The following is a 21963-nucleotide window of genomic DNA, read 5'->3' on the forward strand; positions in this document are numbered from 1 at the left end:
ATTATGGTGAAGATAGGTCTATAGCTCTATCACACAGCCAGCATCACCCCATCCTTAGCTCTACAAAATTGTTGGGGGTTTTTTGTTTTGCTTTGTTGCCCTAAGGTGCCAGAGGGAAACTGACTTCCCAGTCTTAACAGTACGAAGCAAGCACAACTATACTGGCATGTAACTAGGGGCACAATCCTATTGAAATAGATGTCAGCCTCCGAACTCAGAGGCTGATGCCCATCCAATACAGAGTGGACGAACATGGAGGGGATCCTCTCCTCTGTGCTTCAGCCACCCTGCATTTGTGGCTAGATGCACATCTAGCCACAGCTTCGGAGAGGGGGAGGGAAGGGGCCCAGAGACCCAATAGGAAGCTGTCTAAAGTGGCTTCCACAGTCTCCTCCCCTCCTGCCCTGGGACTGCCCCCTTTTCACCCTCTCCATGCTCTGTTTATGGAGGCAGATGTGGTGGTGCGGGAAGAACTGCACCAGCTACAAGGGGGGCGGCAGCGGGGAGCATGGTTTCTGGAAAGCAAGGCTTGATGACCTTGGTTTCCAGAAACTGAAAAATCCTATGGCCATCTAGACAGTGTCTAGTGGTCATAGAAATGGTCTCTAGATTATTGTAAAATGAAATGCCATGCTGTAAGAAAGTTCTAGAACTTGCTTACTTGGACTACAAGATCATTTTGTTCTTTTTGAAACATCCGATTAAGTGTTTCACAGGCTACTCCAATAGTATCTGGTCGTTTCTTCATTCCATTCATCATAGGGCCGATAGTCTCTAGTGTTGCCATTGAACGAACACAAAGCTGTGTAAAGGAAAAAACAGTTTTGTTCACTCTGTTGAAGATCCACATCTAACAGGTGAAGTCACAGGGATTTATACATAAGAGACGAAGAAATATCTAGCATAACAATCCTACTGCTAACCAGGTTGCAAACTGCTGCAGTAGACAGCATCCCTTAAAGCTAACTGCTACTAACTGCCCATACTCGGAATTAATTCAAGCTAGAGAGACAGAGAAAATTCAAACGGATTTGACAAGACAATCACTGTGCGGTGTGTTTTAGACTACATTAGTGTTTCCTTGGCTACTTCATGTTTGTGGTGTTGGGCTCGCACTATGTGGGAGAAAGTTTGCTTGCACCCTAACAGGCAGAGGAGATTATGGTTTGTTTGCACAACACTGTGACTGGAAGGAACAGTTTGTCTGCAATAAACATGGGTAGGAGCATGCATGGACCTGCCCTAACTGACCTAAAGTGGACAGTTCTATACGCTGTGTTCCCAACTGGAGGCAAGCTAATTTGGGGGTGCATGTGTTTTAACTGGACACTGCTTTATATTGTATCCAGCCAGGCTTCATACTCATCTCAGTCCAAAGATTCTAAATCCTGTCACTGACTATTCAGCCTATAAAACAGACCCAAAGAGGCACAGGAGATGATAATTGTGCACCTTAGAAGACCCCATTTCATGGCAAAGATAGAATTGTTTAGTGGGACGAGCCTGCTTACCTCATTATCAGAAAGCATATGCATGACACGCATAGCACTTTTAGGGATGGCATTATTCTTATGATTCATGGCCTGGAGAATCTTGGGAAGGTGGCCAAGTGTGGGGACTTGGTCTGCCAGCTGAGGCTGAGCACTAAAGAGGCACACAGTTGCCGTTGTTACAGTTTCTAACGTTTCCCCCTGTTTCAAAGCACAACACACAGAGAAGTCAGGGAAATCTCCATATCTAAAAGAGGTCAAAATCTGAAGCCAGTCCCTGAGTAACCAGTTTACAAGACAAGACTTACTGACAGTCAGGAGTCACATATATGGATCATCTTAAAATCATTTGCTGACAACACAGGATTACCCTATTCATAAGCAAAGTAAAAGGGCCACAACCCCAATAACCTCTTCAGGATACTGAGCAGCTGGTTTTCTTGGGCAGGAATCTTGTACAGGGGAAATTTACTACTATTACATGCCAGACATTTCACTACAGACAAAAGAATTCCAGACTGAACAGCTAACAGCACAGTCCTATGCAAGATTACTCAGAAGTAAGTTCCAGTATCAATGGAACTTATTCCCATGCAAGTCTGCAATGGACTGCAGCCTCAGTGAATGTTGGTAGAAGTGAGTGATCGCCACCTTTATGTCAGCAAACGTATACTGAAAAAAGAATCAGAACTCACCTCATCCTTAAAGCTTTCATATAGTTTTCAATGACCCTGTGCCCCCTTTCAAAAATTCAAACTGGCAGCTACACAAAGCTAACATAACATTTATGAGCTCCACTTACACGGGGGTTGTTCTTCTCCAGCAGTTCAGTGAATTTTTCCAACAGTGCAATGAGAAATTCTCTAGGTTTTCGTAGGACCCAAGCCGGCTGGGCAATAAAGATTCTTAGGAAGACACCCCCTACAGAGAGTTCACCCTCTGCTTCACCATAGACCACAGCAAAGTCCTCAGGCAACTGGACCAGTCAGAAAGGGAAAAAACATCTTACTCTATTAATTCATCAAAAAAGTTACATTTTGTCATGTAAAACTGACATGCATTTTGGGCATGTCAACTTAGAATGTTCTATAGTGTAGTTCTGGGTTATTACAGTCGTGGTTAAGCAATGAAATAAGGCTGTACATCAATATAGGAAATACCCGCAACAGAGAAAATGTAAAAAAAAAAAAAAAAAAGATCCATGAACAACAAAACAAATCATGTTCGGGTTTCCTCTAAAGTATTCCCTCTAACTTAAAACAGTTACATTTTGTTTACCTTCCAGTTAATATCAGGATTGTCCCTCTGTAGCTTAAAGTGCCTTTTAAGAAAAGAAAGAAGAGCATTAACAAATTCTTCTGCTAATACAACAGAGGTAAAAAACCCCAAAATTTTAAACTTTCCTGCTACTCAGCTGAGATTCAGATCCAAATAGTTTCTTACGATTCATAATGTACTATTGTACTTTTGATCAGTACAGGATATTTGGCTATGTCTTTGCATTATATCACCTGAAACAGATCCTGTGCTGCAGTCCCACAGGACTCCAGACTAAATCCCATCCTGGCTTTTAAATTCTGCTTCGTTTTACCATGAATCTGGTTATGCAAGTACAGCAAGTATTCATTATTATTGTGACGTACTCTAGCATCATTTCACGAACTGTTGTCGACACTTTCTCTCTGGAGTTGTCATTCCATATCAGCTCTGGATTTTCATGTGTTCCTTCAAAAATGTGAACAGCAGCTTCAGGATTATCTCTCATGGCATCCATAAAGACACCAGGCAGAAACTTCATTAGGATAATTCTAACCTAGAAAACAACACACAGATTGCAAAATTTTGCCGCAGTTAATAGATCATTTTCCAGTTAATCAAACTAACAGCTTGTATCATGAGTCAAGCAAAGCACTAAGAAATAATTTTTGAAAGCAACTTCTCCACAGAAAAGTTTTTAAATCCACTGTGTGGAGACCGCATTTATGCGGCTAACCATTGTTCTGGAAATTTCCTATCGTGTGAAAAGTCCTAGAGTTACCGTAACATGTCAGAATGATCTAAACTGAAGTTTAGGGGTGGGGGTGCTTGTGAAAGCAGGTTTCTCCAAGTAGTATGTTTCTCCAGACAAGTGGGGGCTTCCACACAGTACAATTTAAAGCTGACACCATGTGAGGGCTGTTCATTTATAGCTACAGAGTGTAATTATACCAATTCCCAGTACGATGGAGGACAACAGTTTTTACAAGCATGCATTGTCAAATCAAGCAAGGCATGAGGCAGTGCCGTGCACACTATAGGAAACATACAGCCTCCTGTGCCTTGGCATGTTTTCACGAGTGTCTGTTAAATGCCTATACAATACAACTATTTTTGCTTACCTTTGGACCAACCAGCTTGTCTGCTGTCATTTTAGCAAAAAGCTCTGCTGTCTGAGATCGAACCTGCGGATGCGTTGAGTTGCAGAACATATCAAGCAAGTAGATTAAAGCACCTAGGAAAGGACAGAACTGTTGGTGCTTCCAATCACAGCAAGTCTGAAGCCATTAATTTTGGATACAACAAGAATCTTATAATACAAAAACAACCAAAATGCAGGTCACTGCAGGTCACTGTACCTTTTGCCATGGCCTCCTTAACTATTTTGGTGCTGGATGTCAAAGCATACAGAGTTTCAAGAACAAGCTGCCGACCTGCCAAAATTAGTAACTGTTAGTGAAACCCAGCTTTTATAACTAGCTATCTGACAAATACCAAATAAAACACAGCAGGGCATGTTTAAAAACAAGGGTAATGGGACTTGTAGGATTTTCTAGGTCAGGAGTGGGCAACTTCAAAGGGTACACTCCCCAACAGCAATTTTGTGGCAGCAAAGATGCATTTTCACTTTAAAACATGGCACATTGGAGTATGTGTCTTACTTAATGTAAAACTGTACTCCTGGAATCCCCAAAGAGCGCAAAGTTGCATTGAAATGAAGTGCACACTCCCTGTGCACCTTGTTTCAAAGTGAAAATGCAACTTTTTTGCCAGTGCGCCACCAAAATCCAGCAGCAACTTTGGTGGTGGTGATTTGGGGGATGGGGCGCAAAGTTAACATATGTTCTACGTACTTGATGGTAGTGAATGCAGGAGAGCTAGTAAGTTTGAAAGAACCATTGCCTCTGCAATATTATTTACACATTCTTGGTTACTAGTCACTATGTTCACCACCTGTTAAAGAAAGAAAAAGCAACATTACTAGCTAAACTTTACAAAAGCAGCTAGCTGTCAATTCAGTTCCTTCAATATGAGATGAAGGGGGGAAGGGAGCGAGGGCATGCACACGCATGTGAGAGAGAGACCTTCTATAACTGTGTACCTTACAATTCCTATTTACATAGCCTATGCACCAACAAGTGGAAGTTAAAATAATCAACAGTCACTATTTGGTGTCTAGCACTCCATCCTCTAGGTACAAAACAAAAAATCAGAATCATTATTGGCTTAATGTAAAATAATGAACTTACATCTATCATAAGAAACAAGGAGAACATCACAATACATTTCAAAGACAAGAACTTTTTGCTAGGTCAAGCAACATTTAACACATTTAGATATTTAATTTGTTTAATGCATTTGTTTATTTATCTCCAGAGCCAGCTACTATGTCAAGCAACATTTAACAAATGTATTTATTTAATCTGTCTTCTTACTTACCTCCAAAGCCAGTTGTTGCACTTGGCCAGCTCCATGGACACGCAGAAGGGAGAATATTAACTTAAAGTGACCTATGCATTCACATTCTGAACCTACATGAAGAAATAAAACTACTATAGTTAAAGCGCTGAAGTGGGCAAAAACACCTACTTAAAGCTGAAGAAATAGCACCTACAAATGTTTTCTTAAACTACTCAAAGAACAGCCATGTTATTAAAATTATATACTTCTTGAAGTAGCTTGATAAGCTGTACAACCAAACTTTCATCTAGACACCCAAAATCTAATGTTAAACCTTTTTAGCAGGCAGGCCTTAAACAAGCTGTGTGATATGCCTCACTTACCTGGGTTGTGTTTTATTACATTCCTCAGAGCCTCCAAAGCCATTTCAACCCTTCTGAGTCTCTCTCCATGTTGGTTAGATTCAACTTTTCCTGTCTGAGTCATGGCCATTAATGTATGAAGGTACTGCGCTTGTGAGCCTATATAATCCAAAAGACTTGCAGCAAATGCTTTTGGAAGCTGTACAGAACAACAAATACATTAGGTAAGAAGGAAGCTTCAAAAGACAAACATGAAGGAAGCCATTTTAATTGAATGCAACCCATAAGCATATTACAGACTATTTACAAATAAGGAATCAACAATCAAAACCCATATCAGGATAGACCACCAGTAGTTTTCCAACTTCACTAGACAGACCTCCTCTAGGAGATTACAGTAAGGTAGGGTACGACTGAACGACTGAACAACAAAGGGCCATATTGCTAAGCAGCCTAGGAAGTTCTATAGTATGTGGTTATTTCATTCTGAATATTCCTTTGCTGACCTTTGAATCTTTAACAAACAGGCAAATAAACAGGTAGCAAAGGCAAGAGGAAATTGTGCTACATGAATGATTTACACCTCATTTTTCACCTGGAAATCAAGGGGAGGAGCTTCAGTTCCTAACGCATTTCATGCTGGCATAGGCAAACCTATTTAAAAAGAAAGGCTTTCACTTTTTGCAAAAACAGAATCTCACCTCTAGCTGGAATGTGGGGACTTCGTTGTAAACTCTAACAAAAACCTCTCCTACGATAAGTTCTTTTGCATGATCGCTGAAGATGAATTCTGATCCATAGCTTTTATCACAGTCGCCCTTTAGAAAGTAAAATTTAAGTTGAAAATCTGCACACAATGAATTAAGAACTGAAAGAATTCTCTGCAGCTTGCTACAGTAAGAAACATCATTAACTGACTGGACGCAGAAGCAGTACAATCCTCAATATAAATTTGTTTTATGCATATTTTGAACTTTTAGAACTTGGAACCATGAAGTTGAGACAGAACTTGGGTTTTTAAGAATGTCAGTTCTCATTTACTTTGAACACAATAAAAGGCTGAAAGTGCAGGCAGATAACACTAGAAGGAGATCTGGCCAGTATTTGTTTGTTTGTTTGTTTAATTCTTGGCCACCTTTCAGGGCAGAAGCCCTCCCAAGGCAGCTCACAGCAATGAAGTACTTGGTGGATGTTACATCTCTTCTTTCCTAGGGCTGTTAGTTGCTACTTCTTGTCCAGGCCACACTTTCACTCTCCATGTTTTTATAATATACATGGTGCTGCAGAAGGAATCCTACACCTAAAAACAGGCTGATTTGAATAATTTCTAAAATTCCAACTGAAAAAAACTGAATCTGTATTATACCTGGGGGCAAGGTGGAATGGGGACAAAAATGGCAAAAGATCCATAAAGCTATACAAATCCTGGGGTGTATGAATCTCTTTCAATTACTTTTGAGGACAGGTATTTGAGGAAAACCAAAATTACAAAGAATCTTCAACTTCAAATAGTTCTGTAGAAGAACTAGTCTACTACAGAATCACAATACATTAATACATGCTATTGAGAAATAATTATTTATAGTAAAAGAAACATGGGTCAATGTGCACCTTCAATGGATTTAAGTTTATAAATTGTTCCCCAATGTGGCGCCCTCCAGATGTGTCAATCTACAACTCCCATCATCCCCCAGACAGCATGGCCAATGGCACAGCTTATCTTGAAGGCACGGCTTGGAGAAAACTGCTCTAGATGTTAACACAGAGTCTTTGTACATATTTGCTTATTGATTCTAAGAAATGAAGCAGCCACACTTGTGTGCTGCTTCTAACAGTATCTGCCTCATACACTCCCAACTAGCCAAACTAACAATTTCAAGAAGTGCCTCACTCTTTTAATCATGCTTTCCTGCTCAGATTCCAAAAATTCAAGGAGTTCAGCTCTTGTACGATTGTTCCAAATCAGGTAAGGGCTCTCGGTGTTGCTGTTGAGCATTTTCAAAATCTAGGTAAGGAATAGTTATGACAAAACAGATTTACTACAACACTACTTCTTCCTACTTTTGATCAGCTTAAGATCTCCTTAACACCACTTACATGGCCACTGTCGGCCTTCTAGTCCTCACACCCCAAGTTACTTCCTCTTGTTTAATCTTTAATAGAAGTCTATATTTGGAGTTAATTAGGCCCACCCATTATGTTTATGGTATGGGTGCGATAGAAGCCATCTGACACTGCCTCTACTCCACAGCATGCAGCAAGAGAGAGTGAGTGTGTGAATATACACACACATGTAGATACTGCCTTGCCACATAGATCATCTCCCTCGATCCACTGCTTCAAGCCACAACTAGGAATGTTTGGGGTATGTGATCTCTCTCTCTCTCTCTCTCTCTCTCTCTCTCACACACACACACACACACACACACACACACTCTCTCTCTCTCTCTCTCTCTCACACACACACACACACACACACGTGTGTGTGTGTGTATGTGGCATGCAGGCATGGCATGTGTAGACAGACAGCAAGCACATAGTGGGGGCTAATTTGTGGTATAGAAAGGTTCCTCCTATGCAAGCACCGAGTCATTGCTGACGCCGCTTTCGCGTTTTCATGGCAGACTATAGCGGGGTGGTTTGCCATTGCCTTCCCCAGTCGTGACTACCTTTCCCCCAGCAAGCTGGGTACTCATTTTACCAACCTCGAAAGGATGGAAGGCTGAGTCAACCTGAGCTGGCTACCTGGGACCCGGCTTCTGCTGGGATCGAACTCAGGTCGTGGGGAGAGTTTCGGTTGCAATACTGCCGCCTACCACTCTGCGCCACATGAGGCTCTATAATTTGTGGTATACCCAAAGGTTTACCACATGAAACAGTCAGCACGCAGTTATTTCAAGCAGCTTTCATGTGGCAGTCATATTTTGTGTAGGGGTTAGTGACCCCCATTAGCCCCTAGCCAGAAGAAATACATACCAAGTTAGAAATGGCAGGATGGATATAGAACAGACCCATAAATCTCTACAACACTGAGAAGTGAAGCTGCTTGCAAGTGCCTTAGTCAAGATTTTCCAGCGTGAATATTTTTTTATCTTGCCATTATTACATCCTATACTGAACTTACATGCTCCGTAGTAATTTGTCAAGCTACCTTTGGCAAGTAAAGGGAAAAGCATTAATATGACTGTTACAATGTTCTTGTACCTCAGTAGGATTAACCACAGCAAGTTTCCTTGCAATATAAGGTGTCAGCATGCCTGCAAGACTTTTTCTGATCGTTGGGTTTTCAGGTGTAGCTTGTTCTCCAGGAAGATATCCACCAAGACGGCTCAAAGCAAGGAGGCTGAGTTTGGCAAGGGTATTGGCAACTTCCTATTAATAGAAAATAGTGAATCAATTCTATACTTATGTAATTTGAGTAGAGGAAGAAAACAGAAACTCCCTCTTTCACAAGGAATACTGCAGACAAAAGCAGACAGCCTGTGGAAGTTGCCATTGCCAAATTTTGGGCAATTGCCCCTTCCTCCTGCGCCCAATTCCACACAGTTCAGAAGGATCCCCCAAATATATAAAGAAAGGAGGAGACAGAGGAAGAGGAATGTCTCCTTCTGTGAACCTCCATCCATTCACAGATCTCATGATCTAATTCATGATAGGCATAAGCAAGCATGTCTGATCTTGAGAAGGGAATGTTGGCACTTGCCATCAAGATGTCTTCTTGTTGGTCTTCAGGCCAGGCTTTGCTCCTCTTACTAGCTCATGAGGCAGGGAGTAAGCCAATTACATTTTAAGAGTTTTACCTCCTTAAAAGAAGCCCCTTCCAGTTCTATCATAAGCTTGGCCAATATTGTTATCTTTTCAGTGCTAGGTTAAGACCTTTCTCTTTTCCCAGGCATCTGGCAGCACATGATGAGTTTTAATCGGTCCTGGATGTGTCTTTAGTCATGACTGACTGTTCAAAGTTGTGTTTAGTTATATGTTGTTTGTGTATATTGTATGTGTGCTTTTATGTAAATGGCTTTTAAACTTTTTACACTGTGTTTAATATTTTAACTTCCGTAAACCACCCAGACAGCTTCGGCTATGGGGCAATATAGAAATAATAATAATAATAATGATAATAAATTATAGTAGTAGTAGTAGTAGTAGCAGCAGTAGTAGTAGTAGTATTTCAGAACAGGTTAAGGAAACCAATGTTCATGGACAGGAGATTAGTGAGTAAGACTCCTTGGGAAACATCTGGCACCTGCTTATTATGTTGCAGGAATGCCTGTGTGGAGATGAAGCGATGAGCAACAGTCACTGAATGCAATCTAGGTTGGGGCCTGGACACCCTCTACGCCCCAACAAGAAGAAACCTTCACGGTAAGTGCCAGTATTCCTTTCTCTGTTAGTGTAAGAGAGTTTCCAGTTTGGGATATGAAAAAGCAGCGTGGTAGCCTTGGTAGAATGTGTGGCTGTTATGTTATGGAGGAAATGAGTTTTGCAGCACTCTCCTCCCCAAGCCCTCTAAGGAAGCACAGGCACCAAACCTGCAGTGTTCTGTGGATGCGTTTGCTGCAGGACCACATGGTGGTTAGGCAGAGTTCAGAAATTGGTGCATTGGTTGACAGTGCTGCTGCAGCGGCTGCTGCCCTTGTGCAACAAGACGCGATGCTGACTGGAACTTGGAGCCTGAATGTGCTGCACCTCATAGACTCGAATCTGACCGTGCTGCCCTTCATAGACTAACTCTTGTCCTCCTTGCTATGATAAAGGCGGATACTTTTCCCCCATAAAGGATACAAAAAGCTTTGCTATTTGTCCAAATGCAGATGAAAAAGTCAAAGAGATTAGTTGGCCAAGGAAGATGTTTTCCTTCAGGGAGAGAGAAAACCTTGTCTAACACCTGAACTCAGCAAGGAAGGTATTGGGAGGGATCCTTCTAAAGAGGTAGAAGTCTTAAAATGTCATCGGCACGCTCCCTGCCTCTTGAGCTGACAGGCGGAGTAAAGCCCATCTTGGAGACCTTTCTTCACTAATAGGGAATGCCTCTTCAACTGTGTAAGCCAAAGCCACAAAAAACACAGAAGGCTTTACCTAGAGAAGTACAGCACATTAAACAATGTGTTTGATCTTAAGATAATACACATAAGTTCCTCACTCCATCTTAGAATTTTTGTTCAGGATGTATTTAAAACTTAGTAGTCTATTAACAGTTCCTCATGATTACCTGCTGATTGGAATCTTCACTCTTTTGAATACCACTCTCTTCCAGTGTGTAATCATAGTTGAAGAGGTAGCCTAGTAAATACCACAGAACTCCAGCTTGAAACAGATGCGTCTGTAGCCAGAAATCCACAGCAAATGAACTGACACATTCTACTCCCAGGGAGGCCACACGTGGAATGTTCTAAGCAGGAATGAACACATTTATTTGCTTTCGGTGATAAATGAGGAATGTTGAATGCCCACAGGAATAAGACATGGGATGTACTGATGTAAAACACCACAGAATGCAAGAGTGGCATGTTCCTCAAGATAAACACATTTTGCTTTTCATTTTTGGAACATAGTAGGATGGAACAAAGCATAACACAACATCTACACAAGGACTTACCTTGCCATGATACAGCACTCTACAGAGGTCCTTGATGATATTTGGCATTTCAGTTATTTTCTCTCTGCAGTCTTCAAACTGAGCTGCCACACTATAACATTTACTTATATGTCCACATACCTATAAATAGAAAAACTTTCCTAAGCCACAAGCAGTTCAGTGTATAATGCACACTATCTGGAAAGAACAAATATGCATTCTTTAGAAGTTAAAAAGAATGGCAACGGCCTTTCTGGAAGGCAGATACAGCCCTGTAACTTCTTCAGCGTGTGTGTTTTTTTTTAAACCCTTTCTCCATTGTGAAATACAATTAGTATTTATTATTTGTGAAGTCTAATGTTGCATTAGGTAAGTAGGTTATAGATTCCCAATTGATGTACAACCGAGGCTCAGAACAGTGGTATGCCCAATGTCATCTAGCAGGGTTATGGCCACCTAGGTAGGACTGTAGCTCAGTGGCAGAGCACTAGCTTTGCAGGTTCGATTATTAAGATCTCCAGGTAGGGCTGGGAAAGACTCCTGTCTGAAAACCTGGAGAGCTACTGCCCAACAAAAGATAATACTGAGCGAGATGGACTGGTGATATGATTCAGTTTAAGGCAGTTTCCTTTGTTTCTAATGAAAGGTTACATTTTAGCTCATGTACACACACAGAGGTCAAGTCCTCTGTTATAGGATTTCCTTAATACTTACTTGGACCGACATGTCCTCTGGCTTACTGAAGCGTGTCAGGACTGCAACACAGCGATTGAAAGCCTCTTGCAATACCTGTTGGGGTGGATGAAATATTTCTTTGCAGATTGTCAGCAGGTATCAAAACTTGTATCATACACCAGAGGGTTCTCTCCACAATCTTTGGAGACTATTTTAAAGCCATAATGTAAGATTTAATATTCCAAATGCCTATTTGCTGTGTAAACATCAGTTCATGCATTCTTCGCTAGACCACCAATAATTGGAAATTTAGAGTAATATTAAACAACATTTCTTAGAGGCACACATTTTTTTTCCACTTGGCACAAGTTCAAAGATAATTTTAAGTTTAAAAACCCATTCATGTTTTTTCCAGCAAGCAACTGGCTTATTCTTTTGCAAATTAAGTAGCATACATGATAAATGCAGCACTGGTGATGCAATTTTACAGAACAGCCAGAAACAGTAGCTGAGATGTCAGCTGTAAAATTAGCAAGCCTGAGACAAAGCATACTTCCCAGAGAACGTCTAGCCATATTTACAAAGGGGTTATTAAAAAGCATCTTGCAAATAAGAGTTTAACAGAAAAGATGGAAATAAAACTATCGCTTTTCTCTGCAAAACACAAGCACTTTCCCATCAGGATTCCATGTCTACCTCTATTCCATCCTCTCGTCTTAGTTCTTCTGCATTAAGTGCGGAACAGTTGACTGTGTAGAAAGCTAACTCAGCAGCAGCAGGCAATAGAGGAGACTCTTTGGAGAACAAGAGGTCATCTGAAGTTTCCATTGTGATTGTCTTAATCAACATAGGATAACCTGCATATTTATAGGGCTTCAGATCTTGAAAAGAAGAGAATGCCAGAAATCAATGTTTGAATCAGTTTGACAATGACAAACTTAAAGACACTCTTATTCTATGTTGCAAAAGTTATGCTATTTCTCAGATTCAAAGGCCAGTAGCATCAAAAGAAAAAAACACACCACACACCCTGGTCTGAGAAGAGAAATGTAGAAGGTTCTACACTTAAAGGCAGCTTAAAAATATTTTTAGATAGCTAATTCGTTTAGTGCATTCTATTTCGCAACAAGCATGAGAAAGATTTAATGAGGTAATAGCCACCACACTTGGGTTGGTCCATCTCCTCTCCATCCAAACAGGAAGGGAAAAAAAGTCACCAGAAGTAACCACAAGCAGTAGTTGCACAGAAATTTCTTGCAACATATGAAAGGAGCTGCATCCGTCCACATCCATTCGGCCATTCTCACATGGAGACAGAGGAAGTACTGAAGGTTCCGAACGTTCTGGGCAGCTTCTCTGGCAGCACATGGCTGCATTGGTCAGTTTTGGGGAAGGGGACCTCAAAACTACTTTAGATAGAGAACTGGCCATTCAGCTAAATTGATTGTGACCTGCTTTCTGTGTAACACCAAATCCTGGGTTTTTTACCAACAAGTTTCCCTTTTATTACAGTTCAGACATCTTACTAAAGATGAGGTTCTTATACTAAAGAACCTTAGGGATGGAGATGCATGGAAATCTAGCTTATTCACTAAATATTTTCACCTGGTATTTTCATTTGGAACCGTGCAATTGGCTTTATGCACCTGCTACATCAAAGTGAGTCTGCTACAGAACACAAGATGTAGCTCCATCCATTGTCTACAATTTTGCTCACACGCTGCTTCTGATAATTCACACCTATAGCTCTAGCATTTTAGTTTTTCAATTACTGGGGGTGGGGGAGGGGGGAATGCACAGAGTTGTGAGGATAAAATGGAGAGGAGGAGGATTGTGTACGCCACCTTGGGTTCCTTAGGAGGAAAAAAGGCGGGATATAAATGGAATAAAATGAATGAATGAATTCACCACATTTTATAGAACTGCCCATTTCCGAATTAACTGCATCAGTGTTCAATATGACAGAGCTTTTTCTTATAAAATACTAAATGTAAATATACATGTTCAGATGCAAAGTATAATTACCTTCTTTGTGTCTGTTGAAAAGGATGCTTTGAGCTTTCAAAATCAAAATTATATTCTCAGGATCTGGGCCATCTACCATTTTGGCTGACTTTGTACACAAAAACTCATATGCTTTATTCACTTTTTCAAACATATCCTGCAGACAGAATACATGTAACAGAGTATATATAAACCTCATCTCAAATGGAATTTGTTAATGTTGCAAAAGGAGCAGGCTACAATTCAGAAAAGGCTTCCCCAACCTGGTACATTCCAGATGTGTTGGACTACAATGTCCATCAGCCCAGCCGACATTGCCAATGGTCAGAAATGTTAGGAGTTGTAGTCCAAAACATCTGGAAGGCACCAGGGTGGGGAAGGCTGATTGAGAGAAAGGGTGTATTCTACTACATAATCTTCAGAGGTACTGTTCCATTTTTTGAGGTTACTTCCCTATTTTTCTCTAAGTTCCACAACATATCTTTCTCTGGAAAACCCTGCAACAAACCCACACACAGGGCTATACTGTTAACAGCAAAGTACAATCTATTCAGAATAGTTATATGCGCAAACAGCATTGTACTTAGTATTACAATACCTCAAATATCTGGCCAATAACTATTTAGGGTAAATATACATTTAGGAAGTTTACAAAACAGCCATTTGCATTTCTATTATGCAGGAGTTTCTGTGCACATGGGCTGCCCAGGTCACACCAATGGAGTAGCTCAGCACATGCAAAGGTATGCACACATGGATCTGCTCCCTCCATTGAAGTAACTGGGGCAACTCTATGTATGCACTGGAGATCTATTCATAATCCATCAACTGGATCTGGGCAAGACACATCCTATAGGCATAGCACATATGTAATATATAGCACTTACTCGACCTTCGAGATTCTTGTCAGGATGGTATTTCTGAGCCAGTCTGAAATAAGCTTTCCTGATTTTGCTTTCATCATGCCTGTCAGGTTCAGAAAGAATTTGCTTAGCTAGGATTCAATTTTCTGTCATTCAGTCCAGGAAAAATGTATTCTCGCTGATTGTACAATAATAAATACTTTGAACTCCGGCAACAGAAATTTTGAATTGCAGATTTTAGAGGCAGCATTGGGGGTTTTGATGAGTTAACTGCATTTTTACAGCAACTATGCAGAGCACATAGGTCTGTTTCTTACTTAAACGTTGAACACAGACAGCAGCAGTTATGGCACAATTTTAATAGGATTTATTTATTTATTTATTTATTCAATCAATCAATCAATCAATCACCCATCTGGCTGGTCACCCAGCCACTCTGGGCAATGTACAACAATAAAACAGTTAAAACAATAAAATTCTACATTAAAAACATCATAAAAAATACCCTAACCCACCCCAAATGCCTGCCTGAACAACCACGTTTTTAATGCGCGGCAGAAGCTCATTAAAGAGGGGGCATGGCGGAGTTCCCTAAGGAGGGAGTTCCACAGAGTGGGGGCCACCACAGAGAAGGCCCTCTCCCTTGTCCTCATCAGCCTAGCTGTCCTGGCTGATGGGACAGAGAGAAGGCCATCCGAGGCTAATCTTGTTGAGTGACCTGTCTGGGGTTGCTGGAGGCACTGCTTAAGATAGGCTGGGCTGGAACCACATAGAGTTTTAAAGGCCAAAACCAACACCTTGAATTTGGCCCAGAAAACAACTGGTAACCAGTGCAACTTGAGATGGGAACTTCCAACACATACACCAGAGACTCTATTCACAATAGAGCCCTGGCCCTTCTGCATTGTAGCAGGATCAGTGTGAACTATTTCAGTCTGATTATGCCAAACCATCATCTGGCAATACTGTGTTAGCAATTCTTCAAGCTTTGGAAGCTAATCAGAGGTGAACTAGGTATGAACCAATGTAAGTGAATAAGATGCCTTCATTTTAAAATGTCATCTTCAGTTGTAATAAAGAACTTATAACTTACTGTCCTTGTCCCTTTGGAAGATGGAGGACATCATAAGCATCATCTATTGACATGGTAGGTGCTTTCTTCTCCACCTCCTTCTTCCAAGCTTCTAGGGTATCTTTTAAGAGTTTAACCTGGGTACAGAAAAGTCCTAATGAGTTCTAGAGTCATTTTTGGCTCTCCCAGAGAAAAAAAAGTGAGAGCTGGTATTACTCAGACATCTAGCTTCATTAGAAAACCTGCATTTCTTATCTCAAGCAAATTTGAAAAAATGATGTGAAATTTAAACTTAATTTCAGTTTTTAAACGGCATACGTTTAAATCAGGCCTGTTAAGACTATAGTATACATAGCATGCAAGCCAAGCAATCACAGCTCTCACGATTCTTGACATACCCCATTTATTTCTCAATTGTGCTGTCTTAGAAACTGGGAAGAATACAATAAGTTTAACTTACAGGATCTTTAATTGGCCAGTCAGGAAACCGAAGCTTATCACAAAGATGCCTGAGGTAATAAATGTTACAAAACAGCTCATTCTCCAGTTGAGGATAGTTGATAATTGGTATGGGGCAGTACTGGTAAAGTGCTCTTGTATTACTTTGAAGGCGAGGAGTGAAGTCAGCAAGATGAGCAGCTATCTTCTCGATCATAAGACGCCTGTGAATTGCAAAAGGCTTCTTCAAGCAAATAAATACTAAAATTCTTCCAGATACTAATTCATTCACCAGATTATTAAATCCAGTTATGTGTGGCAAGCCACAATGACATCTGATAGTTGAATTGTAGCCAGAAAGTTGCATCAGGAAATACATACCAACAAAGTAAAATAAATCACTCATTTTACAGAAAGTGTACAGATTAGTCACCTCATTTCATTGCTCCAAATAGCTTCTGGAGTATCAAATTCGCCCAAAAAAATTTCAGAAAATTTTTCTGGTTCATAGTTTTCTAAGTAGCACACCATAGCTTCTGGTAGGATATGTCCAAGAATGCTTCTCTGAACGATATCTTGTCCTTTTGTCTAAAGAGAAAAAAGCAACCATCCAAGTCCTAAGTATGTGCATCTTAGCAAAAAAGCATCTTTGTTTATATAATATGGTGTTGCTTCTTTTCTGATAGCTGAGTTATTAACTTTTCCCACGGTTACAGCACAATCTTGTACATGTCTTATCAGATGTAAGTTCAACTGGACTTACTGCTAGGTAAGCGTGTACAGGATTCAATGGGACTTATTCCTAAGTAAATGTGTATAGGATTGCAGCCTATACTTGGGATTTCAAATATTTAAGCACACAAAATTACTCTCCAGATTTCCTCCACTACCAACAACACAGTAAAACACACAACCCATTTTATGTTTAAAAGCATATCTAAACACTATCAAAACTAAAATTAGCGGTTTATTTCTAATTATGTTAGACTGAAGAACAAAGCTCTCTCTAAATATTGTTTTATCAAATGGCTGTAAAGAGGTTGCTTTATAGGCTAACTCTAGCAAACAAGAGCACCAAGCAGAAATTTTGATAAAAATATTACAAGTTTGTTTTGTACTAGTAAGTGCCACTTACCTCCTCAGCCTTGAAAGCCTGTTTTGAATGTGTATACTTCAAAAACCTAGAAGGTAAGTTAACATATTTAGGGTGCAATCCTATGCATATTTAGACAGGAAAAGAGTCCTGCATTCCCCAAACAGCCTGGCTGGCTGGGGAATGCTGGGAGTTGTAGGACTTTTCTTTGTCTAAACATACGTAGGATTGCACCCTTAGTTAAGTAAATGTTTTTAGTTCAATGGCATGCGCTTGGCATACAGGTTAATGTACCTGAGTAATTCAAGTGCTCCTTGTTACATCTCTAATCCTTGGGCTATCACCAGCAGTCTAGTGTCACATCCTTTATGGACCTCCTCTTCCTCCTCCTGCCCCTCACTACCACCATTACACAATGTAGCCAGGCTCCATAAGGAAGAGTTTTAAGCCAAAATACATCAGAAATAAATGCTACATCAATGCATATGGGGTTAGCTAGCATTAACACACTATATAAATCAGGAGTGCACAACCATTATGGCCCCAAGGGCCCTATCTGGTGTTGGCTGCAGGGACAGGGGGCACACATGCACTCACACAGCTTCCACCTCAAGCTAGCCTCTTTCTCTGGCCAAGAGGGGACTGAAAGTGTCTGAGCTCTACTTTTCTACACATTATAACAATATCTGCCCCCAGGATGAGACCAGTGGCCCAGGAATGGGAAAGGGGGAGAGGCTACAGGACAAACAGCCAGTGTGTGACCACTAAAATGCCACTGCAAGCATGATCTCTTACCTTGGCTGATGGCTTTAGGCTACTTATTGCATTTTTTTCTCAGCAAAAAGTGATCTCGGCACCAGGAGAAGCTTGGAGGACAATCATTTCCGGGTTTGTTTTCTCAGCAAACAGCGATCTTGGTACCAGATCACTTTTGACTCTCCAATCACCCCAGAAATCTTGGTCCTATTCTAACCCCTAGCAACCCTGCTGCCAAATTTATATTACAAGTAAATACAGAAAAGATGCTGAACATGCTTTTTGTTTTCACCTTGCAACAGGGAGTACATTGGAACCAGTGTACATCATAATGAAGAAGAATACTCCGCTGAGGTAAAGACGAGGTAGCTGTGGGTTGTCTTGCATGATGTAGAAAAGCAATATGGCAACTTTCTCAACAAGAATAGGGTCAAAAGTCAGCAACAGCTGCAATACAAATAAAATATTGTTTAAACTAATATTGTTTAAACTGTTTATTTCATAGCTGAACTGCTGCTCTGCCACCCAGTTAAACCCAAAATCTCCAGGATTAAAAAAGAGTGCAAAACATGGACTCAGTGGTCTTGTAGGCCCCTTCCAACCCTATGATTCTATGTTGAAGAGGAAGCAGTCAATCTAGTTCTTGAAGATCACCTGGCAGATTCACTTACCTGAATGATATGGGGAAGGCAGGTGCTATCGGAAAGAAGCCTCTTCACTCTGGGTAAAGGTCTTATAATGGCATTATCCTGATCTCTAAAATGAAAGATGTTTTCCTAATCAGTGTGTATAGTATATACATTTATTTATTTATTTTCTATGCCACCCAATAGCCAAAGCTCTCTGGGCGGTTCACAACAATTAAAACCACAACGTACAGCATAAAACAATATAAAATATAAAAGCTTAAGACTACAATATAAAAGTACAACAAGAATAAAACCTTGCAGCAATGCTGGGAAAATAAAAAGGTCTTCACCTGGTGTCAAAAGGAGTACAACATAGGCACCAGGTGAACCTTTCTAGGGAGCTCATTCCACAGCTGGGGTGCCACAGCAGAAAAGGCCCTCTTCCTGGTAGCCACCCACCTCTGGCAGGGGCTCCCAGAGAAAGACCTCTGAAGATGATCTTAGGGTATGGGCAGGTACATATGGGAAGAGACGATCCTTCAGATAACCTGGCCCCAAGCTGTTTAGGGCTCTGAATGTTAATACCAGATACTTGAATCATGTCCAGACATGGACTGGCAGCCAATGCAGCTGGAAAAGTACTGGCATAATACGATCACATTGGCCAGTCTCCGTTAATAATCTCACTGTCCTGTTTTGGACCAGCTGAAGTTTCTGGACCATTTTCAAAGGCAGCCCCACGTATAACACATTGCAGTAATCCAGACAAGAGTTTATCTAACTGTAGAGTTTATTTAACTGTAGCTAGGCTATCTCTGTCCAGATAAGGGTGTGGTTCGTATATCTGCCTAAGCTGACATGGGGATCTCCTTTTACTCTAAATGTTTTTCAAATTTGTTTTGTTCTATAGTCATCAGAATTCTCAACCAAGTTTAACATACCATTTGCAGTTTCAGGTGCCCATTTGTCTAACTGTTTAAATTGTTACATCAGGTAATCATTAAGAAAAATACTGGCCCCCTCACTTCAGATTTTGGACCCCCTTCCCGACTTTCAGTATTGAGGGATGGGCTATATTTTCCTGAAATGGTTTTATGAACAGGTTTCTGTCTGTCCTTATATGAAGGCTGCACCAATTTACTATCTAGATAAAGATCTGTGCACAATGTCATTCTGTTAGAGAAAATAATTGACTAAGGGGAATCCAGATTCCTTACCTACTGGGAAAATAGCTACACATTGTGACAAGCATGTTGAGAATAAGTGTAGCAAGATCAGTCTCATTCAGCACAGCCTGACCAGTGGCAAGTAGACACCACTTCAGCTGAGGTATAACCTGCAGGGGGCGCCATCCATCCATGCCCTGCGCCCAGCAACGCGTTTTTGACGTCAGGTTCCCTTTGGTCCACAGTTCTTGCATCTAAGTTAGAAGGTGATTACCATAGTGAAAGAAAATAATCATGAACAACAGGGATATTTTTTTTTGACAAGTTGGACTAAAGAAATCATGCACACTTTTAAGCATTTCTATTCCATACAAATACTTACATAACCACACACTTAAAAACAATGCATCCTAGAAACAGTCAAACAGAATTTTTATTTATTTATTTATTTATTTATTTATTTATATGAGCAAATCTAAGGGTCTCTTATCCAAGCAAGAAGGATGAGATCCACAACCAGTGTGTCACAAGGGGAAGATCCCTGCAGTGCAAACAGCACCAAATGACTCAAGCAACTGATCCAAGTCTCATAGCATCAGGACACACCAAAATAAGCAGTCATCGCAGAGTGACTAGTGACTCCAACCTAGGGAAAATTAAATTTCCCAAGTACAAATATAGTAACCAATCAGGATGAAAGCGAAACACCCACTTACTCCAAGAAAAAACTGACTGGGCATGCCTCCTGGTCAGCCAACCTCTGTCTAGTTCTAGAAGTTTCTCATGCCCAAGCAAAGGGAATAAGAAATGGAGAAGTCACTCTCCCACTCTGGGGGAGGGCCATAGCTCAGTGGTAGACCACCTGGTTTGCATGCAGAAGATCCCAGCATCTCCAGGTACGGCTGGAAAAACTCCTGCCTGAAACCCTGGAGAAGGGGCTACCAGTCAATGCCCGGGTTTGCACAATCGTGGGGGTAAAAGAAGCCTTCTTGGTTTCTCCCTCTGCCCCCACCCACATGCAACTGGCATCTGCATAATTACCCACAATGCAGTGGGGGTTGCTGCATCGTCCAAACCCAGAATGCGGTGCGGCTGGCTTCGAACCCACCCCACAACCTCTACTGCACGTTGTGGGTTGCAGGGAGGGTACAAAGCCATCCCCGCTGCGCCGCACACCAGGTTCAGACAACACGGTACCCCCCACTGCACTGCAGGTAATTATGCAAATGCCAGTTGTGCGCAAAGCATGTGCAGGGGGAGAAGCCACAACGGCGTCTTTTACCCTTGCGATCGTCCAAACTCAGTCACTGTCAACAATCTGGACTAGATGGACCAATGGCCTGACACATTATAAGGCAGCTTCCCATGTTCTCACGGTCATATCCACAGGGAAACCAAAACCACAGAAGGCCAGCCATGCAGAACTCATAACATATGCTGGTCTTGAGATCACGCCTATCAACTGTATAGGCTGAAGCTCCTGGGCACACAGGTGGGGGATGCAGACACATTACCTGTCCATCCTCTCCTTAAAAAAAAAGTGTTAACGTAGACGTGCTCTAATGCCTTGTGCTTTGTTTTTAACTGCCTTCAAATCAAAGATGCAATTCCTTGAATGTTACCTCGTTAAAGCTGTAAGGGCCACTCCTCTCTTTGTCTGCATTGCCAAAATACCACTCTTTTTCACTCTCTCTCTTCATATCAGGTGCGGCTTCAATTACATTGCTCTTGAAAAGAAGGCCAAAACAAACTTGATCGTTACATTAAACAGCAGAGAAATACAGATTTTTTTTCCAAGTTGAACGTTAAGGAGTTATCTCTTAGATGGAAACTGTAATCCCTTGCAAGCAAACTTGCGCGTGTCTAGAACTTGGCAACATCTGCAGAGTTTGGCCCAAAGAGTGTCATTTTGCCACACAGGGAAGGGCAGATGAATGCTACAAGAAACGTACTTTGAATCAGCTAGCCAGTAGGCACACACGATTAGGGCATAGTTAGAAAAACGAACGATGTACACAATGGGCCCATTCACATGTAATGGTGGCAAACTGTGGGTTAATTAATATCTGTGGGTAAATTAATATTAATTAACCCACGGTTTGCCACAGTGCATGCCAGGTACATTCCACAGCCGTTTTGAATATTCAACGTCTGATCAGGGGTTACTGTGTGATGCCAGA

At 41.1% G+C, this 21963-nt stretch overlaps 1 protein-coding gene across 2 annotated transcripts in view; it reads right to left on the reverse strand.

Moving 5' to 3' along the window:
- The window catches only part of DNAJC13 (DnaJ heat shock protein family (Hsp40) member C13), a 77756-nt gene that overhangs the window by 2794 nt on the left and 52999 nt on the right, over positions 1-21963 (reverse strand). For both annotated transcript variants that reach the window (XM_084858165.1, XM_084858164.1), the window contains 27 exons: positions 21406-21510; positions 19835-20037; positions 18660-18744; positions 18281-18435; positions 17275-17320; positions 16573-16727; positions 16162-16363; positions 15723-15838; positions 14654-14732; positions 13788-13923; positions 12459-12643; positions 11802-11876; positions 11109-11228; positions 10722-10901; positions 8714-8881; positions 7401-7514; positions 6211-6327; positions 5531-5708; positions 5187-5278; positions 4601-4700; positions 4106-4180; positions 3869-3981; positions 3134-3303; positions 2769-2811; positions 2293-2466; positions 1512-1691; positions 662-802 (listed from right to left, as the gene is read on the reverse strand). In XM_084858165.1, the coding sequence (XP_084714291.1) occupies positions 662-802; positions 1512-1691; positions 2293-2466; positions 2769-2811; positions 3134-3303; positions 3869-3981; positions 4106-4180; positions 4601-4700; positions 5187-5278; positions 5531-5708; positions 6211-6327; positions 7401-7514; positions 8714-8881; positions 10722-10901; positions 11109-11228; positions 11802-11876; positions 12459-12643; positions 13788-13923; positions 14654-14732; positions 15723-15838; positions 16162-16363; positions 16573-16727; positions 17275-17320; positions 18281-18435; positions 18660-18744; positions 19835-20037; positions 21406-21510 (3507 nt within the window). The remainder of the gene's footprint in view (positions 1-661; positions 803-1511; positions 1692-2292; positions 2467-2768; positions 2812-3133; positions 3304-3868; positions 3982-4105; positions 4181-4600; positions 4701-5186; positions 5279-5530; positions 5709-6210; positions 6328-7400; positions 7515-8713; positions 8882-10721; positions 10902-11108; positions 11229-11801; positions 11877-12458; positions 12644-13787; positions 13924-14653; positions 14733-15722; positions 15839-16161; positions 16364-16572; positions 16728-17274; positions 17321-18280; positions 18436-18659; positions 18745-19834; positions 20038-21405; positions 21511-21963) is intronic.

The sequence above is a fragment of the Heloderma suspectum genome, chromosome 5, assembly GCF_057233095.1.
Source record: "Heloderma suspectum isolate Gila_16-S chromosome 5, 16-S_ref, whole genome shotgun sequence".
Classification (NCBI taxonomy): domain Eukaryota; kingdom Metazoa; phylum Chordata; class Lepidosauria; order Squamata; family Helodermatidae; genus Heloderma; species Heloderma suspectum.